Below are 26861 nucleotides of genomic sequence, written 5' to 3'. Positions count from 1 at the left end.
GGGGGTGGGGTGGGGTGGGGGCAGGCTTTTGTTTACCACTTACTGGGATGTAATTGAATGTACAACATCCTGAGCTATAAAAGCTGATGACATCCAGCCTCAAATGGTTTATGTTCATCTTCTCTGAATAGTCTACAGTTAAATGCACACACTTAATTCTAAGTGTGCCACGGTGTCAACCCCCTATGCATGCCACATTCTTCTGCGACTACCATGCACAAATGCGTACAGATAACACTCTGTTTTTTAAAAGCTATGTAATTTTTTTAAGAAACTCCAAGCTTTGCAGTGATGTGAATTTTATGACAAAGCTCTGTTATTTTTTTTTTCTTATACGAATAACCAGTAATTATGTCATTGCCCAGGTCTTGGAGGCATAACTTTTATAGACACAACCGTGAAAGAAAATTGGAATTTACTCGAAAAACGCCTACGGAACACTGCTATTCAATCACAAGGCAACGCAAGCAACATAAATGTGCAAGGAATGGAATCGCGAGTGAAGCTTTCATTGTATTGTGGCATTTAGCGTTTTATCGATCGGGTTCGGTGGGTTTGTGCATTTGCGCAAAATATGCAAACTTGGCACGCCGTTGACTAAGTCAGGCGTGCGAATGTGGCAGATAAAGTGTTAGATGACACCGATACGGATACACAGCAAAAGGGTCTATCAGGATCCACTGGTTACGATCTGTAGAATGTATACCTTTCTTTATACATTTTACAACTTGCAAATTAATAACCCTTGGTCAAGGAATGATTATTTCCAAGAATGCATATATCTGTCTCTCTAAACTCAATACTATGGTATCTACCTACTTTCACAAGATGTCCCCCCCCCCGAAAAAAAAAATACGAAATGAAAATTCCTTCATAATTATTCTAATCACTTATCAATACCCTTGTAGAATATTTACTTGCATCGATCTTGTACAATGCCTCTTAGTCTGTTCACTGTTGTAGTTTACAACATAACTCCCATTGCAGTCACAAACATGGACTTGATAAGGCTACTTCAATAAAAGCCAAATTTTGCACCAATGATTGTGGTGTTTGTTGTTGTTGCTGTTTTACAAAAATAGTAGATTAAATCAAATATTTACAGACATTACTGTACCATGAAATAGTGTGTGAGATTGGAATATTGAGAACACTCTAAAAACGCAAATGTTGAATCAACATTTAAAAGGGCCGAGGAGTGACAGCATTTTTTTGAAGTGTTGCATCCAACTTTTAAAATAACATTTTAAATGTTGAATCTAGCAGGAAAACCAACACTTCCAAAATGTTGTCACTCCTCGGCCCTTTTAAATGCTAATTCAACATTTGTGTTTTTAGAGTGTAGGGCAGATAAGGGCAAATAAATATGAACATACACATCTACGGTAAATATGAAGAGTTTTATCGCATAACAAGCTAACTCCATTCTTGTTAAGTTGAGATATTTGCGATTAAAGCTGCAAAAAAAACAAAGAAAATGATAAGAAAATATGGGAAATTTTTAACCATAACTTCTAGAATATTCCTTGTTATGCTACAAGTGAGGTATCACCAGAAAAGTTTTATTTGTTCAATCTGATGATGGACATACTTTAAAATGTTTAAAAATGGCGCTTAGCCCATTTTGCAATGAAACTCTTCATATCAAAAACATGCAGCGGTCACGACTGTTCTCATCCAAAAAGTTTTAATCATGAGAAGTTCACCAGAATTAGTCCAACAGAAAAAGTAAGTGCAAAAAAGAAAAAAAAATAATAACGAAATCTGTTCATCAGTACTCTGCACCTGTTCATGGAGTACTAGAGTCTGGAAAGAGCAGACTAACTGGTAAGTCTCCATTCTGTGGGCAGAGCCTGTCCATCAGTGAACTTTGTAGCAAATCGGTAAACTCCTTACAGGTATCCCTGATGAATGCGGGTCACGTCTCACACTGCATCGTGTAGATGCTGGTAGACATCACGCTCTACCTAATTCTAGAATGTCGGACATCATATCACATTCCTTTTGTAACAACCCCCCTGCACAATTTTGAGCGACTACAATTGTACCATCATAAATGTTTATAAAGATTTATTTACTTAAGAATTTTTTCAAAGAAAGCAAAGAGCATATCATGTATCACAAGAGGAAAGGTGAGATCTCAACAAACATTCAAGGGGCCAAGTAAGAATGAAAGTGAAAACATAGTTTTGGTAAGGGTTTGAGAACCCGTCTGGCACCATTTCATATTTGCTTGCAATATATCGAAAGAGTCTACAAAGAAACTTACCTGGCTGACGCGGTTTGCCGGGATGATGAGTCGTTTTGGAGTATTTTGAGAAAAATAATAAAAGTCGGAAAACCGACTTTTATTCCAGAAAGATCCAGACTAACTCGGTCTCAGGGAAAACTCGACCCTATTTCAGACAATTTACACACAGTTCGTGATCTCCATATTCTACTGTATAATACCAGACGAGGCCTAACTGAACAGACAGGAAAGGGCGTGCTAATCCTGTACAAAACAAATGGACAGCGCGCGGTCCTCAAGCCTATACGCACATCACCTGAGTTGCTGAGACGCGCTGTCTTTGAAGTTTTTGTTGTTGTTTATCAAGCGTCTTTGATTGTTTTTAGAGGTGCTTGATAGGCGCACACTAATTTTGCATGCGTGCCAAAGAGGTTTTTGATGCGCGCGTTGTAACAATTCGGACCATTACTGCGAGTAGCCAGAACGCGAAGCGCTAGTTTATACAGGCCACTCCCATAGTACAACACTGTACAATCCAGAGGGACTACCAATACAACTCAGCCCGCCGTCAAAGCAAGGCCGAGTTATCCCCGAGTCCGAGTTTAGCCTGACCCCGTTCGGGTAAGTTCTGAGACTGAACCTTTTTGGTTAGAATTTCGCATTTTCGTTGTTACCCATCGAATATCTTGTTATTACAGCGTTATTCTGCACATTTCCTAAGCACACGGTCACATTTGGGAGCAAAATTTGACAACTTTTTGCAGGCGTACCAAAACTATGTTTTGGCTTTAAATCCCCTAATATGGTGATACAGGCAACTCCAATTATAATATAGTAGTCGGGACCAGTAGTTGTCTTTTGCCACATCAGAATGTCCTCTCTTTTTTTTTAAGAGGAATCTCAGACAATTTCACAAGTGATTAGATTCGCAATCGTTAAGTACAGTAATGAATGGAAAAATCGGGAAGTGAGTACATCCATTCACACAGTACGTGTAGGTGCACAAAGCTTAGGCCTACTAACTTGTCTTTAATATCATGCACCTTGTTCGTCAACCGTGTATGTGTGCATGTCGCATTTATGTCGGGAACTGAGTTAATTTGTGAATTTGTGAATAGCACCCAAGTAACAAACTTTCACGAAAACAAAAACCCCCACAAAATATATGGCCTATACAGTGATAATATTATTTGTCAAGTGACTTTCATCAGCCACTTAATACACATATCGAACTTGCCAGTGTGGTGTGGGAACTCATGGGGTGGGAGGGCTTGGCCAGTTTGGATTTTATACACTGCAGTCTAGGATCCCCGTAACAAATAGTGTACAGGTTTATCGGTGATCTCTATTCAAGGAGACCTCCAGATGATTTTCAGAATTTTACATTTGAACAACTATAAATTAATTATACTGAGTACAGAGTTTCAGAATTTATAGTGATTTTGATGAGGAGTAAGAATGTTTTCAAAATTTATAACAAATTGCACTGAACAAGGATGATGACATGGCAGCCTCATCATAAGAATGCAGGAGTTGGGGCTCAAGGAAGCAAAACAAAGAAGAAGGCATGCATAGATTCTACACAGGTGATCTTGTTAAGCAAGCGGCGTTGTAATGGAATTACACTGCTACATTTCTGAAATACGTAAGCCTCCTATGTCATCAACACTGTTCAGTGTAATTTGAAGATTTTCATAGTATTTGTTTCTCTGCTCAAGGACCACAATAAATTCCACAAATCTATACACGGAGCTGTCGGTTTATGCACTACATGATGTGAAATTTTGAAAATCGTCTGGAATTTCCCTTTAAGTCAACACACAGGCACAGAATCTAAACTGGAGTTGAACGTTAACGATGAACAAGACCAAAATAAATCAGAGTTTAACATTTGTTCTTCTTCATTTTGGTTGGTTTTAAGGCAAGATTATATTTCTACAGCTGAAATATGAGATTTTTGTCATTTCTTTGTTTGAAATGAATAAGATATTGTGAGAGCATGGCATTATCAAATTGCTAATTTGAATAGCCATAACAACTCATCAAGAAAAGTTTTGCGAACAATTTTGAAATTTCAAAATATCATAACATCCTTATTTCTTATCTGATTTCCATCATGTTTGCACTGTCCTGCACAGAATTTTTTTTCTCTTTCTTATGAAATTGATAAAATTTTGGACTGGATTTCTTCTTTAAGGGAATTAGGTAATCTCCATCCATTGATAATTAGTTTCCATACATTTGTTCTAATTAGCATAGAAAGCACTCCAGCTCGTATACAAATTGGTGAACAAAGCAAGGATTATATATGATATTTGATTTTTTTTTTTTTTTTTTTGGGAAATGCAGCAGCACAGCAGGTAAGTTAATCATATTCTACATGGTTGAATGGGGGGGGGGGGAGAAGTTCTATATCAAATAACATACCATCAGCCCGCATATATCTATTATTTCTATACTTTCCTTTGTCTGATACATGACTATAACATGAAATGTGGACTGTATTGCCTGCCATCATAGGATCTGGTGTCGCAGTCTCCTGATTTATTGCTTGTATCAGACAGATAAAGAAACAAAGAACATAGCCTTTATCATATCTGAGTCATAACAAAACTAGAATGGAATTCTTATCAACGGGATGGTGTAGCAGAATGCATACCACTGAAATGGTATATCAGAGATAAGCTTGCCAATATATGCAACATACATTGATACATATACAGTAAGTCGCTGGGGCGACAAGACCTCGTATCTATAAAATGTCACATGTTCAGGAGAGCCAAAAAACATGGCTGCCAAAGCACTATAGCAAATGGGATAGCGTTTCCTTTGACATACCGTGGTGGCTTCATTTTTGGAGCAAGACAGTTGGGATTTGGACAGGACATCACTCAACCCATTATTTGACCATTAATCCAAAAAAGTCATTTTCACCAAAATTGCAGATACAAGGTCTTGTCACCCCAGCGACGATATTGTAATACTTTGAATACTTTGCATCTCTGTATTTTTCCTACACAGTGCATTCCCGTTATAACGAACGTGGGTTTAACGAAATTTCGGTTACAACAAAGTAGAAATTCAGGCTGCAACATTATCCACTCTATGTTTTTTATTGTTTATTCGTTTGGTTACAACAAAATTTTGATATAACGACAGAAAATTGCCGGTCCCGAGGACTTCATTATAATGGGAGTCCACTGTACTGTACCCAAACATCTAATGGTAACTATTATTAAATTGCATCCTTTGCACTGCCTGATACATTAAACAAAGAGACTATACAATACTGAGATACTTCTTGTTTGCCACAGCCCAAGGGGTTTTAAGAGTGCTACAAGTTCTATTCCTTCCACCCCCCCCCTCTTTTTTCCTATTCTTTTTTTTTTTTTTTTTTATAACAAGGAGGGGAACCCAGTCCCAAATAATCAATGCCAAGAGTGATCACATTTTTGCCTGAACATTGTCCTTGGACCTCATCTTTTCATTTCCCTCCCGTCTGGGTGAATGGAGTGCTAGGGAGAGGTGGGGGGGGGTGGGGTGGGGGGGGGGGGAGGCGGTGAAGAGAGAAGAGAAGGGAGAGTGGGTGAAAATTTGACGAATGGTATCGGGCACCCAAGCATGGGGGAATGCACAGTTCACATGTACTTTCACCTAACCCCCAGCATCCCTACTCTTTATTGATTTATCAACAATACCCAAGCATAGATAATCACCTAAACACACTTTTACCACCCAGACAAGATAAGAAGGGGGAAATTTTATAAAAAAAGAGGGGAGGATGGAAAAGAGGGCACATATTCACAAAAATGATTCCTTCCTCTTCAATATTTCTTCTTCTTCTTCCTCTTCTCTGTTTGGGATTTAGAGAGATATATGGGGTGGGGGAGAAGGGAGGGAAGCGGGCGGGGTTGTGAGCTGGGGGAAGAAAGATGAGACTGGATGAACATGAGAGGATGTTGTGGGAGAATCAATTAGGAGCTGTCTTCCGCTGATGTTAAATCACCGCCAGTTTGAGGATTTCCTCGGTGGCGGTGGGTGGAACAGAGAGAGTGAAAGAGGGAGAGAAAGAGGGGGGAGGGGAGGGGAGATAGGGATGATGAGAATGAGACGGGGGAGAGAGGGTGAGTTTGGGTGAGGATGTCGCCCATTGAGGCCAACAAGCATCAAGAAGGTGATTTTTTCCAAACACATGCACACACATTGTGTCACTACTCAATAGATAGTGACAGCCCCGGCTCTGCTCCTGAGGTTACCTGTACTATTTCCTCCTATTTCCTCCTCCACAACTCTCTCTCTCTCTCGTTCCCTCTCTCTTTTATCTCTCTAGATCCTTCTTTTTTTCCTCCCTCCCATTCATCTTCAATGAAATTTCTCTTCACATGATGGGAAGGAATCCATTAGAATTTTCCAGTTTGCTACCTCTTCCCCCATCAACGTGAATGTGAAAATTTGATTTCCTTCCTTCCCAAAAAATGGTCTGAAAAATTGATGAAGAATATTCACAGCTTTCTGCCAAAATTTGAGTCCCCCCCCCCAAAAAAAAAAAAACAAACACAACAACAACAACAACAACACACACACATGAAAACATGAGGTGGTGGAGATATGTCAGAGCATTTTATGCATCATATACTGTTGGATTTTTTTTCCTTTCTTCGTTGTGTGTGGGGGGGGGGTAGAATCAGTGCACCATATATTGCAGGATTTGAAGTTACTATTTTCAACACTGCGAGAATTCACAATCAGTTCTACATTATGATGATATTTTCTTTTCATTTGAAAACATCAACATCACTGGAGTCACAAGTTGACTAATAATATTCATGAAATTGAGAACGCCAGAAAAATATTGCCCTCTTTAATGCAATGCAATGTTCATCATCACTCAGTTGGGAAATCACTTCTAAAATGCAAAAATTAGAGAGAGCAAACTTTAGATTTTTACAGGGAAGATTTAGTTTTTCATTTTTCAGCCAAATGAAGTTTGAATGACTTGAAATTTACTCAGCTTCAATATTTGCGACTTTAATACTGTGAATTGTCAAATGTAACAAGATAGAGAAGCAACTGTAGTAGCATGTAAGTATGAAATTAGTGATCTATGCACCTTCGGCTACCCCAAGATATGAAGTGAAACGGCAGTAACTATGAAAGGCTGATGATAATTACATCAACTGCTCCGTGCCTTATACTTTGGAATACTTGATAATTATCATTGGCATTTATGATCATTTGTGCCTGTGTGTTTGTGTGTGTGTGTGTGTGTGTTTGTTTGTTTGTTTATGTGTGGTACTAGAAATAACGAAGATATGCATGTACAATTGATATATGTTCAATATTTCACTGCCTATCTACCTTTGTCCCTGGCTTGTCAAAATTTCACGCCAGATCAAATCACTCCCACCAACTGATACCCTTTAGTTTTCTCTTCCTGTATAACATAGGGTAACATCAGATGACATGGAAAAATTCCCCCGACATGAAAGTTACTCAAATCAATGTGGCAAAATTAAGGTACTGGATTTGCAGAAGCTCCCGCAAAATCCCAACAAATAGTGAGAAAGTCACTGTAGAATATAAACCAGTCAGTTAGCTCGACATGCCATCCTTGAAAACGAATAGCTAACTCGTTCGATTTTTAAAAGTGCAATAATTATAGCACTAATGGGTTTTCCAGTAGCCAAGGTTCAAAGCGGTTTCACCAACAGCAAAATGTAACGGTTAGGGAAAAAAACTGTGTTAGAGCTTAGATATGTCATTCCTTTGCAATCACACATGAGAATGAATATCATGATAACACATGAAAATAGATAATATTTAACACCAAAGTCGAACAAATAGTATACGATGGCCCTTGTGTATTTTGGTAACTTTACAATTAATGGTACCTAGCCCTGCAATCGATGACAACCATCAGTGACACCTTGGCTTCGATTGGCTATGGATAGTGTTGTTATGGTAGTTATCAATGTCTGCATTATTTTGTCATCTCTTTTGATGATGATGACGATAATGATGATGATGATGATGATGATGATGATGATGATGATGATGATGATGATGATGATGATGATGGTTTTTCTATTACAACTATCATTATTTAGTCCAAGCCAAAACATAGCTTTGCATATCCACTTCAAGAAAAAAAAATCTGAATACTTTCACACAGCAGACAGCAAACATCACTCATTTTTGTAAAGGAAAGCTTTCAGCATACTTCACTTTCAGACCAAAATTTACACATATTTCTACTGGGGCCATAGCAAGGAGAGCATACAGGAATTTCAAGGGCTCCAAAACGAAGGGTGCAAACCTACTCTGAAATGTTGCCCTCTCCCCCTACACATCCCCCCCCCCCCCCATTTTCTCCCTCGACTCTTGACTATGACAAAGGACTAGCTAGTGCAGTGTCAATTAAAAGCTGCCAAGTATTTCACAGCGCCCATGGGTACATGACCCATGACTCCGAACCAGCCGGGAAGCTTTTGGGAAAGTTTCTATTTTCTTTTCCCTTTGTGCGCTGCCAATTCTCTTTGCCAAGGTGCCCCTCTAACACTCATCCATCTTCTACCTCTTCCCCCCCCCCCCATTCCCCTCTCTCTCCCTCGCTTTCTTTCTATCTCATCTTTTCTCTTTCTCGCTAGCATTCCTCGTAGCTCTGCTCAACATTTTTTACACTCCTCCTTCCATACACTCTGCATCCCAAACATTTCTCCCTTTTTCTTTTGCTCTGTGTTGCTCAAAGAGTTTCTTTTTTTCACCTCCTTTTTTTTTTCGCCTCCTTATTTTCTCTGCAAGGTAGAATAAACAATGTGCGCTATTTGGGCTCTCAGTTCAGACATAGTGCAGTTTTCTTTTCCTTTCGTTTCTTTCTTTTTTCTCCTTGAAGCCTCCATAGCAACAATAGGGGGGAAAATTAATTCATAATTTGAACTGGCCGGTAGTAACATGAGAACGGTGCCTCTCCTTCTCACAAGCCTCAAGTATTCCCTTACGCCGAGCACACCACAGAGTCAGACTCAGGCTTTGACACATCACGACTCTGTAACTTCATCACTCACCGTACCCATTTCCCTTGAATTGTAATTTTGTCACTCCCTAAAACTTAAAGGCATTCTTTACCATTGGGAGCAGTGATTTAAAAAATATTCAAGTTATCACGTTTGATGCATATGTGTGGGTCAGGTGTATCACAAAACATCCTACCATATAAAAATTTTGCAATAGAATCTAAAATATAAGAGGATATCACTATTTTTCTCAATAAACCCTAACTGTAGATAGGTTATTCTAGAAACAATTCATTATAACTATTGATCACATTTTATATATTTCAACAATACCTATTAACATTGATTATACTAATTAACATTTTAATATTGGTTGTTTGTATCCCTATAACTCACATTTTAGAACTATTTTGAAGCACTGAAGCTGGGTTTCTGTTTCATCTGCAAATGGTAAATAATGCCTTTAACTCTCCTTATAATAACCTTCTCTCTCTCTTCCCCACCCGCTCTTTCTGTGTCTCTCTCCATTCTTTTGCTTTACCCTCCCCATGGATTCATACTCTGATGCTAGAAGGGGTAAGAACTCTAGGGAAAAATCATATCCAGTCAAAACAGTAAATTAAAGGTTCGGGTTTCTGAAAATATGAGCGAAACTGAAATATTGAGGAAGCTATAAATGAAACAAAAAAAAAAAAATCACCACGAAGAATCAAGTAAAAAGCACACCAGAAATAAAGATTATTACAGATAAATAGATTGCCAATGACAAAACATAGAGACCCTAAAATGACATGAATTCAAAGACAACAGCAACATTCCTTATACATGCTTTATCACATTTCCAGCAATTCACAATTTATTCACCTTCCCCCTAAATTCTCCTCAGAACCCACTCTTCAAAATTGTGTCTCATTAAGATAAGTGGTATATTCCCCTTCATCTGAAAGGCATAATGTCAGTTGTATCTCTTGTTAAATACTCTAAATGTCAAGAAGGACATCACAACTGCCCAGCAAAATGTCACTGATGGCAAAAAAAAAACACCCCAGAATAAAACCTCTTTCCAAAGCACACACACACAAAAAAAGCATACCAGGGTAGGCCTTCTTGCCCCCTAACCCCCCCAAACAATCATAATGTCAGGGGACATTGGACATTTCATCATCCATCCTAACTTTAGCTGCACCTTCGTTCCAGCCATGGATCGCTGGCTGGTTTGTTAAAAGCAAAAGCTTAGCCCCAACTCCTGAAAATCATATACTGTTGTTCTTAGTACACAGCAACATAGTTGAGGATAAAAAGAAAATAAACATGAATTTCATATTGTATAAAAGTTCTTGTCGTTGCACATGTAATTTTTTCATGCTCAGTTGAGTTGGGCAAATTTTGTGTGTTTTTAATTCAGCCATATCAAAATATGAAATAGTATTACACACAACAGGGAAACAATTTGAGTGCTTTTTATCTAGTGTTAGTTTCATGTTTTGCGAAATGCGCAAAGTTTCCTGCACTGGAATAATGTCCATTTTTGACTGTGAGAGAAACATATGGAGAGAGAGAGAGAGAGGGAGAGATGGAGGGGTAGAGGGAGAGATGTCAGTGCATCATCATTTTACACCCTATTCCTCAGAAGTCCCAAAAAACACCCAGCCAGAGCAACAGACAGACGAGGAAAACTCCCCTTCTCCTCCCCCCCCCCACCCTCTCCCTCTCCCTCTCTCTAACACATGCCACTTCCAATTACCCACGATGCACTGCCCCTTGCAGCGACGATTTGTCAAGCGGCCCTTTGAAACCTCCCCGCCTCCAAATTAAACTTGACCCATGTGCGGGGCCCAGAGAGGCTCGGCGGTGTGTACTTTAGCTGTGGGTGCGAGGATCGGGGGTTGGGCGTGTCATTAACTGGAGGTTGCACCTCCTGTGCCCTCTACCCTCCGGAGCTGGAAGGAAAAAAAAAATTCTTTTCTCTCTCTCTGCAATGACAACTTTCTCTCAACAGCATGTTCTCTTTCCCCATGAAGCTTCTAAAATGATGTCTTTCACACAAACTCAAAAAAAAAAGACAAAATTTTTCTCTAAACATTGTTTTCTCTTTCCTGTCAAGCCTCAGACCTGATGTTTCCCATTCTCTCAACTGCCACCATGATGTTCTGTAAAACCAAAAATATTTGTGCCATAAAATTTTTGCGAATTAAAGCAGACGGCCTTTTCACGGCATGAAATTTTTGCGAATATGCCACTGCCATTCAATCCATTATGTAGACAAGAACTCTTGCATGCATACTAATTTTGCAGATCCTGGCTCCTCGCAAAATTTGCAAAAATTTCATGTATGCAAAAACTACTGGTGTTACATTATTTTACGAGCAACAGACAAACACATCAATGGTTACCAATCACATTGTGGCTGTAAAAACTCAAGAAAGGATCTTCCTGTGTTGAGCAGAATTATGTCCAAAGATAATGTGCTAACAACTTTGAGAGTACTAGCCTCTCCCTTTCTCTCTCTCTCTCTCTCTTTCTCCTTTCCTCTGATGAGGGAGGTGGGATCGGGTGGTGTGTTGCCATGGTGATCAAGCTGTGATGTCGGGGCCCTGAATGACAAAGGCTATTTGTGTTGCCTCCCGATTCCGATTTTTTCAAGTCTATGACTGGAGGGAAGTCGAGAACCATGTAAACATGAATCTTCTTAAAGGTTGTAATCCAGGGACATTCGCATTTTTAACGTCTACACATTGAAAAACATGAATTTTACAAGGATTTTGTTTCTTTGTTTGTTTGTTTTTTGTTCTTGTTGGCGTTTTTGAAAATCTCTATCCATGGGGGAAAAAAAATGTAAGGAAATGTATTACAAGATTGGTATTATCTTGATTACACCTGTTGATGGTTGTATATTGCCTCAGAGACATTCAACGAAACAGGAGCAAAATCAAAGGAAATTTATACCAACAATCATGATATACTTATTTTTTTAACTAAATGATAAATATGTTTCTTTCCCACTTGATTTTGTTGGTGTAAATATTACAATACTCTCAAATTTGATTGATTCACCTATTTGATAAAAGAGGAGGGGATGTACAAATCACATCAGGAATAATGACAATTTGTATTACAAGTTTGTATTAAATTCTAGCAATGTTTTCACATACTTTGGCTTGTATTCTACACTCTAGATAACACTCATAACAAAACACTGATAACAGGTAGAAAGAAAAACAAACGACTTCCATGGCTATAAATGTACTATTCAGATTTAAAAAAAAAAAAAAAAAAACATTAAACATATAACACACAGTTAAATGAGGTGACTTCTTTCTAATGTGTTTAGGACAGAGAATTCCTTGCTGGTGCCATCACATTATCTGCAATCATCCATGACAAACAGAAACATTCTACAACATCGGTCAGTGGCATTTACAGTCACTAGCCTCAATTCAAGCATGCCTATCACTTAATTAAAGTACATTGGACACGCAAACACACACAAGCAAGTCTTCCATGAATAATTCTTGAGGTTTTACTTCTTTTTTTATGTGTGTGTATGTGCATGTGTGTGTGTACTTTTAAGAAAGAAGTGACAAAACTAAATGAAAGGGGAGAAGGAGTACTGGACTATAAAAAACAGGATTGATCAAACACACTAATTCCCAAAGCACTACCAAATGGATAGAGTGAACATCAATGAGCAATTATTCGCAGGAATACCTTCTCCTGTCGCATCAATACATTAGTGGATAGTCATCTTCGTAATGAGAATTCTTCTTTGGAAACGCTCCTTTCCCCTTCCTTGATTCTTTTTTTCTCCCTTTCTTTTTGGTGCCATAGTTGGTGGGACCCCTCAACCACCCCACCCCCCTCCAATCCCTTCACAACCGTTCCTCTCCTGATCTAAAAATGAGTTTTACACATATGATTGGTAATGTTTCTTCATGCTCGACACCCGAATCATTTACGCATGCCGGAATTTTGAAGACGCGTCGTCTGCACGCATGTCGTGTGTGAGCCTGAGTCGAGCGAGGTCGGGTGCACTTTTTTCTCTTCTTCTTCTTTTTTTTTTTTTCATGAGGAGGTTGGTAGGGGTCTTCTCATTCAGCCCAGACGACACAATGCTTTTCCCCGGGACAATACATCATGTGCCATCAAGCTGGCAAAGAATGCAGCAACTATTGGAAGACTCAAATTCATAATCCCCAATGTTCCATGCCCACTGTCACAATATATCACATTATGTGTAATGTTTGTGCACCGCTGAATGCACACACAGCGACCGGAGTTATTTCTTGTCAAACGGCTGCATTGTGATCACACGAGAAGTGCCTTTCACGCCCAAATTGGTTTGAAGTTTCACATCATTTTTATCCCGCTAGTTCATTCATCGCCTGTCACCTCACAACTCATACTTCTAGTGATACACTATGCTTCATAGTACTCTTATGCATCCAGATAATACCACTGTTGCATTTCTTCACTTGATTAAAAAAAAAAAACCATAATAATCAACTACTGTAAGACCTGACATTTTTGCATGCATTCTTATTTTGCAAATTTCATGAGAGTAAAGATTCTCTAAATTAGAATGCGTGCAAAAAGTTCTCGCCTACACTATAAGCATTGAATGCCAGTGGCTATGCGCGAAAATTTCATGCAGCAATGAAACAAAATATTGAAAAGAAGATTGCCGAAAAGAAAGACAAATTACCGAACAATTTGAATAAATGGACAATCCAACTTAACCCTCCATAATGTTGTTTGTTTGTTTTGTTTTTTTAAATTGTATGCCTGTTTTGTGTGATGATATTTTGTAATATTTGATGATTTTATAAATAACACCCAATTCCCACAAGATATTGACAGCTGAAACTTCGGTATAATTAATATTCTGTATACTTAGCATGTGATTTGTTGATCTTGCTGATATTGACTTTATGTGTACCTTTTGTAAATATTGTAAATATGTTGTTTACCTGTTGGTTTACATCCAATAAAAAGTTTGTTTTTTTTTTATTTCATGCAGCACAAACTTCTTGTTTTACAGTACACATCCATGAAACACTTCACAGATGTGATAATCAGAGATCAATTACCTTTGTTTAACACAGCTTATAATAAAGTCACAATGTAGGTAATAAGCTTTACCACCTTTTCAACAGCACTCTACATTTTAGCTGGTATATCAAACATGATGAAACAGATTTGCTGCAGCGTACGTTTGGAATTTCGCCCTTATCATGATCCCATTCTGGATGTGTGCATCGAGGTATCTCTCTTACTGGTGGAAGTCTTTTTCAATTTTTCTTTTGTGTTTTTTTTTTAATCAGTCCTACTTATGACTACTTTTATCTTCAGTAGAGATGGCACTATGAAGGCCAAATTGGCAAAGTGGCTGAGCTTAATGATCTGAAAAACTAACACCGTTTTCACAAATGCCTCCTCCAATAATCTGCATTAAAAAATAACATGAAAAAGTAAAAAACAAACAAAACTGCATTAAGAAACTCTCAAAAAGATACAAATTTTTTCTCTCTTTTTATGAGAGCACCCATAAAAAAAAAGAAGGAAAGAATGGATAATTGTCATGGTTAATGCACAACACACCCATCTCATGAAGTATTGGTTCCATGGGGGGGGGGGGGGGGGCTTTTTGACCACACCTTCAAAATAATCCACATTATTTTACGTTGCGTTCACACATTCCAAGTCTGGTCCTGATGCGGCTATCATGCAGATAATTTCAGCATCGAAAAAATGCAGATTACTCCGGTCCTTGCTCCGATTTTATGACTAAATAATGGAGCTACAGCGTATAGACTATTAAAATTATGCGGGTATTAACTGCATTTCTTTTTATGAAAGGGGTATAACTTTGATCTTTAATGTGAAAGTGGTTTCCGACCAGGAATAGATCTCTAAAATTGATGGCCGCAGAGAATTTGACTGTCATGTGACGGCTACCTTTCACTCTGTCCGTGGGATCTTTCTTACACGAGGAGGGCACCACCTCAGATTTGAGAGAACTTTTTACTGCAAAATGTTCTTCACGGCTCTCTTGCCTCACACCAAGATAGCGAAGAAAGGCAGAGAGAGAAAGAGAGAGAGGGAAAAAGGAGAGAAAAGGGGGAAAAGAAGAATGGGAATCAATTTTGATTTATGCCTCCAACATTACCGCTCGGAGAACAATCAATACGTAATTGTCAAAAAACGGGCAATTTGGCAATTCGAGGAACAAAACAATTTTTTGTGCTGTAAAAGAGACAGATGCACACCCTACAGAAAGAAGACAAGAGGGAATAGAAGACAGAAAGAGAAATATATATATATATATATATATATAGAGAGAGAGAGAGAGAGAGAGAGAGAGGGATGGGAAGAGATGGAGAGAACAAGAAAGTAAGAGAAAGAAGAGAGAGAGGGAAACGGTAAAGATGATAGAAACGGGATGGGAGGATTGCTCCATTTTTCTGTTGCTCGGCGATGGTCGTCTCCACGGGATCATCCAGGAATGTAACATGCCAGGCGGGATAACTTATCGCATCACTCACGCGTCGTGTTCCAGCGGACTCTTGGCTTGAACTGGAGGTAGTGCAAAGACAGGTTACTTTTCATAAAGACAGGTTACTTTTCATAAAGACAGGAAATGTCTTCTCTTAATTTTACTCCCCCTTCCCTAAGTGAGGTATGGAATCATCAGAGAAGATGGGTATAGTGTCAGCTTTGGTGCATAGCTATCATGCATTCCCCCCCCCCCCTTCTTATTTTAAAATGTTCAGGATGAAAAACAATGATGCAATTGATGGTTATGACTGTATGGTTTTGTAACAGGGATGAAAGCATGTCACTGATTTTTGTTTAATTTTGTGTGTGTGTGTGTGTGTGTAAGTGTGTTTCGGGTTGTTGGGTTTTTTTTCAGTAGCAGCAGTTTATAACAAGAGGCATGCATCATCAAAGGATGTAGCTTTGACTTGCAACTTTGTGAGGTAAAGTGGTTGGAGTGAGGACCAGCAGCTCAGATAACAAAAGTTAACATGTACTAGTTCTTAACTACCTCCTTCGGGATTGTGCTTTGTTGTGGTGGTGAAGATGGTTGTGAAAACAAAAAAGGGGAAATTAGGATAGCTTTGGCTGCTTCAGAAACCCTCCTGAATTACACAATTTGTCACAAAATACCGGTTGTACCAATTCTATCCACATCATTTATGTATGCTGACATCAATATGCCACAAAAGAGTACTTGAGCCGCATTGGGGTTTGGTAGTCAGGAGGATCTTTCATGTAATGTTGGTGCTGCCAATTAATGTGAATCTGGAAAAGGCCCAAAAACTCAAGGCACCAAAATGATCAGGTTTTAATTACAGGACCATGTACACTCGCAGCTTCTAAGGATGATGGATAGGTAGGCATTGTTTCCATTGCTTCATACACAACAGCTGCTGTGGGAATGATATACTCAAGTTCTGTGCTGATTCTGTTCCTTTAAAGTGAACTCTTCTTCACCCAAATGTTTACATCTACCATACTCAAACGACCTTCCAAGAGTCCTTGTATTTGGGAGAAGAGATTGAGAGTAATCACCAGCCATTTGGGGGTTTCTAATTGCTCATAATCATCGGCTTTATCACGACTATTAGCGGCCCATGGAGTACACTGTCCACGTAAACTGGCAAAAAACAAAGAGATTCCTCGGAACTGAAATTTCTCAGTTTATGCCAGGTTTTTCAGGTAATATTCTATTAATACCAGCCCGTTGGCCTTGTACGTGCACTTGTAGATCTGTTCCCAGGGGTGCTCTAAACTTTGTTTCATTTCGTAGCCATAAAACCTCTCGCAAATGACCCCCACGGGGTCACGGGGAAACGGTTAGCGAGTTCATAAAACGATTCAGTTTATGGGGCCCCTTTTGAGAGAGATGGCACGGACCCCATATTTGCAGAAGACACCTAAACTAGTCTAGCTTCGACAAACCAGACCGGCTTTCAGCATACAATGATGATTCACACACAAACTAAGTTGGTAAAGAATGGTCAACAGAGTCTTACTGTGTTTGGATTGGTGTTGGTGGCCTGGGGAGTAACACTGCCACTAACATTTTGAATCTACCAACCTCGGGATGATTTCTGGGAGGGGCAACCCAGCATCATGCAGCATGGATGCGGAGAATACCACACCAAAACTCAAAAATATTCACCACTGCTCGACCGCTCGTATATCATCTAGTCGTGACAGTCGCTAAATATCATAACTGGATGATAATGGGTCTAGTTGAGCAAACAACCATCTGCTGAACCAGACATAGAAAGCCAAAGCCAATGCAAAATTCTACTCCAATCACAATTCCAACACATTATTCAAGCCCATATCTCGTGTATGCTTTTCACCAAACTATTCTCAACTGCAGTGTTAAAAGAAAATGAAATCAAACTTCTACTAGGGTATCCAAATGGTGAAAGGCCCTTCTGTTGTCATCTCTGCATGATGGCAAATATTGTGACCAGGAAAGACTCTGCTTCATTCAATTTAATTATATCAAAGTTGAAGTTACATATACATAATCAGAATTGAGATGGTCATGATGAGAATGTATGCATCACTGGGATTGTTAAATGTTGTCACTTTTCTATGACATATTATCGACATGACAACAGGTTATATATGCTAGGTGCTTTATTCGAATACTAATGTCAATGGAGGGAAACCGATTATGGTAACTTCAGTCACTCAGGAGCTATTTATGTTTTGAAGCATTTACTGATTATTTTCAACCATGAATTTCTAATCAATAAACTCATAATATTACCACAATATCAGAGAAAATTGCAGCCCACTGGACTGTGCAGCTGATATTATCTTTTAAATCTGAAACAATATTGTATAATATGACACATTTACATGAACTATATATACTATATATATACTATATGACACATTTACATGAACTATACATACTATATATATACTATATGACACATTTACATGAACAGGTCAACATATTATCTAAATACACATAACCCTTGCTTTTTCTTAGTTGTTTTGTTTTTCTTTCCTTAGAATGGGAAGAGGGTATAAGGTGCAATAAAACACATGTTCGACACTCAGATCCCCCAGAGGTGCTTTGTTTACTCTTTGTGCAATTCTAAACGAACACCATGTCATCTCCATGTATTGGGCACGCTTGGCTTGAGTCAATACCAGCACGTATGACAGCATCAAACATGTCAATCATCCCGGCAAATGTTGATTTTTTTTTTCGAGACGGTCCTGCACGGTACCAACGACCGAAACTGTCAAAGACGCCCTGTATTGTATATAACGGTACATCAATCACCCCTGACAGTGCAAGTCACAAAAATAATCCGCTTTGCTTGACACAAGGTTGCATATTTAACATTACAGCCATCCTTTCCTTCCAGGGCTTGGATCATATTCCCAGATACCCTAACCTGTTGAAAATTCATGCTGCTTTTTTTTTCTGGCAATATTGATTTAGATGAGTTTTCCATAGTTGTGCCTACAATATCATCAAGTTTAAGACTTTCAAGTTCCCTGATTGGTCCTCGATTTAGACACTCAAAGTTGTTACAAGTCAAAATCTAGAGAATGTAAATTGGACCAAAAAAAATGTTACTTTGAGATCTCTTTTACAGTGTTACAGCCCTACACACACACTCTCCCCCACATTGCTTTCTCATCTACTAGTAATTAATCCATCCCATCACCCCCAACCCTCCCCCCTCCAAGAAAATGACAAGACAAACATACCAAATTGACCTTTATATAACGATGCAGATTTTTCCTAGGATAATTATTTCTCAAGGCACCATTTCAAGGAACAAACAAGAGATAATAATTTTCTATGTTGCACACACCGTCTCTCTCACACACACATACACACACAGAAACTCAGTAGGGGTAAAGGTTACCATGGCAACTATAGATGTTACATCACTCATGCAATGCCACTTTACAATGATACCATGGAGATAATTGCTTGGGCCTGAGGATGGTAAGGTGTCTCTCACCCCTGGGGAGTGCATATTTCATGTAGCTTGCTTGTAACATGCAATTTACCACTTTGCTGCAAATGTTTGTTACTTGGTACACACTACGCAGCACAGACATCATATCTGGGGTTTTATTTTTTCTAGGCTAAGATGAAAATAGCCTCTAAAATGTATTCAAATCTGACAAATGCAAACTTCCTTAATCCAGAGGTTGTCCATGTCTAGTCACACAACTGGTATGACATTTGCTCATGTCTTGTCCAGCATAGCAACATCTAATGAATGCACAAATAATTCCCAATTCTCCTCCTCCCTCTATTTTAGCAAGCTCTCCTTCTTCTACTCCTCCTACTTTTTCTCCTTCTTTTCCTTCTTCCTCTTCCTCCTCCTCCTCCTCCTCTTCTTCTTCTTCTTCTTTAACCAACCATCATTCCTATTCTTTACTTCCTCCTCCTCTTTCTTCTTCTTTTCAGTTCTCCTTTGTCCCTCCTCCTCAATCTTCACATCATCTCCTTTATGGACAACTAAAATCACCGTGACAGCTCTCATCATTTTCAAAATTATTTGAAAAAAAATTGCAACACGTGAGTATTATCACTTAAAAATATTTCACTGATGGACTTACTACCTATTATTTGCAGGTATTTGGGACACCTGAAAACTAAATACTTCTTCATGTCAGAGACAAGTTGATATGACCCACTGATTTTCGTCCAAGTTTGAACCTGCCATCTTCATCGAGTGAGGGCGGATCTCAATTGAACGAAAAGGTAGGCTTTCTCACTCACCTGGTCACATGTCTGTTGGCAGGCGGGATGGGTGCGGACACGGTGGCAGCATTCTGGGTCTGTGCGAGAGGAAAAAACAACAGAGACATCCATGATGGTTAGACAATGAAAAGAACTTCATAACTCATAACATAAAGAGACAGAAAACCCGCTTTTGCATCATGTCTTCCCACAAGTTTAACAACATTTTGCATAAAGAACGGCATTTTGTATCAGAGACATACACTTCTTATTCAACTCGAACTATCAATTATGGTGTTAGTCTGGCTTCCAGACCCTCTGCTCGTACTATTTTGCTATTTAGGATATTGGCACCCTCAACGTCGAAAACTGGTAAAGTTTAAGGTGGTTTTGTCCTGCCTTCGGCAAAGGCGGCAACTTTATCGCGGGGCGGTCACTTCCTTTCCGCTGAGTCCAGTTGGCAAAGGGTCCTGAAACCAGACTATTATGGTGTGAGCTTTTAGCACTGATGAAAACTATGTTAGAATTTGCAATTGTAAAAATACTAGTAATGACTTGCTCTATATGTAACACACACACAAAAAAAAAAAACTACTTGCAGAAATATTGCAAGATGTCTTCTTGTACATTATTCATGAAAAAAAAATATTCTTGTTGTGATTTATGAAAGCTATGATTGGACAGGCAAAAGTGAATGTGATTTTGACTGAGCATGGTTTTCTTGTTCTCATTCAAAACATATAAAATCACATACATGTTTATATGTGTATACATTTGTATGTTTCTGTTGGAAATGGAAAAAATAAATGAATGAATGAATGTTTGATATATGAGCTTCCACATTTCCTTATTTTGTTATCATTTTCAACAGCATTTACAATGTCTTCTTGTTACTGGTCTATGCATTTGAATTATTACTGAGAACTTTAAAATGATTTTCAAGGGATCTTTGTTTAAAGAGACCAGATATCACATAGAGTTCTAAGAATTAAATGAAGCAGAAAAGTATCTCTCATTTTATGCTATGTACATTTTACATGATGGTCTTATATTTCCTCATCTCCCTTTACATTTCATTCATATTTTTCATTCAATTAATATTGACATCTCAACATGCAATCATTATTGCATACAAGTGTTGGAAATGAACAATAAAAAAAGATGCACATTTCTTGAAAGAAATGAAAAATTAACAACTGCCAATGAAATGAACACAAATGGAAGAATGTGGGTCGTGTCTTCATCACTCCAACTCCAGAACTGCAATGCAGGCACATCCAGGCTTCACTGCACTAAGCAACGGGCCGAAGACCAGACATGACTCTGACACAATGCCGGCAGCTCGCTCTTTGACGGCAGAGAGAATGGAAGCCTCCGATCACGGCCAATGGCCTTGAACTTGACGGTATTGATTTAACTGCACTTTGGGGAAGAGGGTGCGCAGCATCGGGGGCTCCCCGGGCAGTCGGCAACTTTTTTTTTTTTTTTTTTTTGCTTCTCCCGGCCATCAAAAGTCCGGCGGCTGCTGGAGTCGGTGTCGAGCGGCAGACATGTGAAGTCTGATGCAATCAGAACATGAAATTGATCAGATGGGGATTGGACAATCGAAGCGTATTGGGATATCTAGCCTCCGAAAGATGAGATGCTGGAATCTAGAATGACGATGCACCGAGTTCGAGGGATTTTTTTTCTTCTTCTTCCTTTTAAAATTTTCATTAGGAAAAATAAATATGAAATCACGGGGTGCCGACTGCCCATGCGGAATAAGAAGACAGTCATCACTGACGCAAGCCGCATATCGCATATCGCAAGAATCCATATGGGAGGTATTGAAGGCTGCGATATTGATTTGGAAATGCAAGTACGGCCCCCTGTGAGGTCCGTCTTTTACGGCATTATCCCCAACAGGCAGAAATTGTGAAGTACGCTTCCTATAAATCAGTCTGCAAGTCTCAGGTTATTTACAGTCTCATAGAGAATTGACCATCTGGTTTAAAAGCACACCATCAAATTGTGCTCACAAACTTTTTAGACTTTGTTGAGATTTGCTTTTTTCTTTTTTCTTTTTTTGAAGTTTCGGCAAGCATCAGGCTTTCTGGGCCTCGATCAGAGAGTCATCCCAAAACTAGTGAAGCAGTGAATAACAGAATCAGTTTGGAATCCACTTCTCGATTTAAAAGAACACAAATTTGAATCTGATAATGAGACAAAGGATCAAATGTTAACTTGGTATGTAAGCCAACAACTCAAAAATTTTATATTGAGATTTCAAATCAATTCCGTTTTTTTTTAATTAGTTTTTCATGCAACACAGACAAGATGCTTTATCCTTATCATATATTCAATAACAACCCCTCACGTACTTGAAAAACTACAGGCCTAATTGTATTTCAGAGGAGACAAGGAAAATACACACTAAATAACAATTTCATTTATTCACAGACTGCTTTCCATTGTAATTTGACTTTGGATTGATTGATTTGATCATGCATTGTCAATATGCATCACCAAATGCCATCATGATGGAGTATTAATAAAAGTTTTTGATCATTGCCATGAAAGAGGGAGGGGTGATTTGCAGGGACGATGCATTATTGATTTGCCAATATGCCAGTAGAAGTAATATGCAATCAAACAGCAATGTTTAATATTAGACAAAACCCTTTCTATCCTGTTAGGGGTGACACTTTGATGGACCCATGCAATACAAATTCATGTTGACTTGTGTGGATTTATAATACCCTGATCATCACTAATGTGGCAAAAAAAAAAAAAATAAATAAATAAATATGTCCCATATATTTCACAATCATTTTTCTGCTGTTCTTCTTTTCATTACCAGGATCCACCCACCATACAAAAAAAAAAAAAATCTTCCAAACCAAGATTTCGTTGATGACCTCATTTGTCAATCACTGCTACAATACTCATTTGATAAACACATGACATCGGAATACATCTTCCCTAAATTGAGCATATATCTTTCACGTTTCACAACAGTGGCTTTTGTCAATGATATTAGTAGTAGACCTACCGTATAAGCTGTTATTTTCACGCGGGTTTAATTTTCACAAATTTTGCGAATCACTGTTGAAGCGCAAATTTAATAACACACGAATATGTCGCCATATGCTAGGCTAATAGTGCACTTACAATTTAGCCTCCATGTTAAATCACGAAAACAACATCTCGTAATAAATGTCTGTGACCTCCTCATTCATGAAAATATCTGTATGTGAACATAACAGCTTATGCAGCAGGATTCAACTGTACTTTTCGGGGGGCAGATCCAAGTAATCTATGGAAAAATACAAGGAAAATTATTATAAGATATATGGGACACATTTCTTTTTGGCCACATAGGTAAAGACCAGGGCATCACAAAATGATAAATCAATGCAAGTCAGCATGCATCTGTATTGCGCAAGTCCTTTAATGGAGCTGACTGCTGACCGTGCTTCATTAAAGGACAAGTTCACTTTCATAAACATAAGGGTTGAGAGAATGCAACAATACTACTGTAGTAGAACACATCAGTGAAAGTTTGAGGAAAATTGGACAATCGATGCAAAAGTTATGATTTTTTTTACATTTTTGTGTTGGAACTGTTGGATGAGGAGACTACTACAGCTTGTGAGTCATATGCGTACAACAGTATGAAGAAAATATAAAGAAAATCCAACATATTTTCACTTTTTTCGCATAGTAAAAGAGCACTTGACTTGCCTCTTTCTAAAGGCAATGGGAATAATATTACCCATTACATATGTCAGTAATGAGTAAAGGGAATGTGCACTTTTTTCAAAAGATGAAATTTTGTGAAATTCTCTTTAAATTTTCCTATATTGTTGTACGCATGTGACATCATTCACTGCAGTAGTCTTCTCATCTAGCGGTGACTGCACAAAAACTTCAAAAATTCATAACTTTTGAACAGATTGTCTGATTTTCCTCAAACTTTCAAAGATGTGTTCTACTAATATTGCTACATTCTCTCAATCCTTATGTTAATGAAGGTGAACATGCATGCACTGGCGAGCATCAATTTTTCTAATCTCTTGTTAAAGGTAGGGAATCCCATTTGCACGCCTTAAATGAAGAGTTGTATAAATACAGTGGTATGGTGAAGAGAGTATCATTTTAGAAACTCCCATAAAATATTGAAAGTGGAGGGTAACATTTAGTACATTTTTTTGACCGTTAGATTTTGAATTGAATTGTTTTCGGGGCTCACCGTAAATTCCAGTACATTACTAGGCTACCTTTGCAGACCCATGTACTGCATGTGTGTCCATCATGTATATTTTGTGACGAAAGTTCATCAACACTTACAAACATTTCTATATACATTCTTGCCACACACTCTACATGTTATTACATCAGCTCTTGTACTTTTAGATTTGTGTTTATAGATCACAAATACCGAAGAATGCAACAAAAAGGCTTAAGTGTGGCTGACACACAGAACTACTGAGTAGTTGAGTTTTGTGCATTATTCAAATTTTAGATAACTGTTGACTTCCAAATTTCTAAGCAGTGGCCTAAGCAAGTCCCCTGAGGTTCATATTTAATGTTTTGCTGCATTTTGGGAGGTCTGTAAAAGGTATCCCCTACCTTTAACACATTATGGTTGGAAATCAAGATAGCATACAACTGATTGTGAGAGGGTTTTTTTTTTCTTGTTTGTTTGATATTTGTCTGCCATCCTGCTATTTAAGGAAACAGATTTCAGAGAAGGCGGAAACCCTGCAGGGCATTTTGTCTGATGCATCTCAATTATTCAAATCGCAATGAGGTTGAGGTACTGGTGGGAGTGGGCAGACAGGGCTCTTTTTTCTTCCTCTTCTTCACTTGCACTAATAGGATTGGCTTCAGGTTCCATGATAAAAAATAGGATATGTACCATGAAATCTGCAAGGCACCGAGCTCTATTGTAACAGATATGAGCAACGACATTGCATTTGACCATTTCATGCTCTCACTGAAAATGTCTGATACTGGTTCCACGATCAAAATTAAAATATTAGATATCTACTTAATTTTGCTGGACTTTAGGAAAATAGCAAAATATTATGTGAATTTTCATCAGCTAAAAAACACCCTGCTGCTTGGGAAATTAGCCCTAAGTTGAAGCATGCACACTTTGCATCATTACTTGGCTTGTTCAGCCACAAAATTCTACGTACAGTTCTGTAAGTGGTCTTGGCGCACAGTCAGAATGATAGGATCGAGAAAATTTAGATGGAAACAACCAAACAGCACACTAATGCACGAATTAGCACACAATTTCATAAAATACACCAAGATTGGGGAGAAAATTTTCTCGATCAAATGTGCTATTTTGCACTAATAGTGAGTTAATTTGACATTAAGCTAATTTCCTAACCACAAAATAGCGCACTATTTTGAAACTTTGGTCTGATGAAGACAGGCCTATTTTTTCTCCACAAAACCAACAGGTGGTATGGGGCACATTTTAAGTGATCTATCAATATCTCTTGGCGTCAGCTGTGATTTGCAGGAGAAACTTGGTATAAATGGTGGGGGAGAAGCGGAGTCTAGATTTCTGTGGTGCTCATCCAATGATTCACCAGAGCTGCTTTCAAGGGGCCCCCGTGAAGTGCAACAAAATTCTGTCTGACAAATTTTTCTACAAATTAATGCATAATTTTTACTATATGACAATCGAGACCACAACCTGCCAACATACATCAAATTTTCGCTGACACAATATCAACTTCTCTCTCTCATGCACGCCTGAGTGATGAACAGATCTGGATGAATGAGCTCACAGAGATTTTGTTTTCATTACCATGGCAATGTTTTCTTGACATATCTCAAATAGATTTAGATGACTGTAGAAGATCGCACTTGCCATTTTGTGTCTCTGTGTCAGAACATGTGTCTACCTGTTGCCATGGTGATCATATGGTAAAGATACCTGCAACCAGTATAAAGTTGTACCCACTTTCATGAGGGGTGATTAATCAGCAAGGGTCAAATACCAAACACCAGCAAAATGGTAGCAGGGCAGGGGGCTACAACACCTTTTGCTAGCCTACATCAGTGGAAGAAAAGGTTTTGGTGGGTGTTGCTATGACAACCAGGGCACAAAGTCGGTCCATGTGAGATGAAAGACTGTGTACGAGTATATATGGCAGGTCCAGTTCCAGGCAAGTGCATGTGCAAGTGCATGTGTGTGTGTGTGTGTGTGTGTATGTGTGTGTATGTGTATGTGTCTTAGTGTGTACATGTCTATGTCTGTGTGTGTCTGTGTGTCTATGTGTTTGTGTGTGTGGTGAGAGTATCAAATGTGTTTTTCAAGTTCTGAGGACAGAAGAATCCATCCACTATCTGAACATGCACCTATGGAATGCCAATTATGCCACCCAGATAATGACAGGGAGTGTTACCACATAGGTCCCAGCCATCAGTAGAGCTGGTTCTTCTGGAACTGCTTCATGGAGAGTTCCTGCACAACCAGTATATGCAAAACTTTGTTTGTTTCATTTCCATCTGAGAAGACGGCTGGATAGCCCATATTATATATAATATATATTATTATTTATATATTATATATTATATTACATGCTAAGCTGGTCTTCCATGGAGACCAGCTGGATGTGAGGTGGGACCACTTCATCGGGTTAAACATCCTGCTCTTTGCGATGGACATATGAAGCAGGATCTTTTACATGCACAAGTTGTGACTCTTGTGACCCCCATTAAAAAAAAAAAAAAAAAAAAAATCATGAAATAAATGTAAGATAACTTCTTCAGGATTTTGTGGAGAGAGGTCACATGTGTGCATACAAATTCCTCTTTGACATTTCAGCATTGAAGATGTGCACGCTCAAAGGCTGAACAGACA

At 38.6% G+C, this 26861-nt stretch overlaps 1 protein-coding gene across 1 annotated transcript in view; it reads right to left on the bottom strand.

The window, feature by feature from the left end:
* LOC140243348 (reversion-inducing cysteine-rich protein with Kazal motifs-like) overlaps nt 1–26861 on the bottom strand; it is a 140942-nt gene that overhangs the window by 98083 nt on the left and 15998 nt on the right. The window contains exon 2 of the mRNA XM_072323023.1: nt 20030–20088. Within this exon, the coding sequence (XP_072179124.1) occupies nt 20030–20088 (59 nt within the window). The remainder of the gene's footprint in view (nt 1–20029; nt 20089–26861) is intronic.

This window comes from Diadema setosum, chromosome 20 (assembly GCF_964275005.1).
Source record: "Diadema setosum chromosome 20, eeDiaSeto1, whole genome shotgun sequence".
Classification (NCBI taxonomy): Eukaryota; Metazoa; Echinodermata; class Echinoidea; order Diadematoida; family Diadematidae; genus Diadema; species Diadema setosum.
Note: the sequence above shows the minus strand (reverse complement) of the source record. Positions and strands in the feature narration are given on the sequence as shown.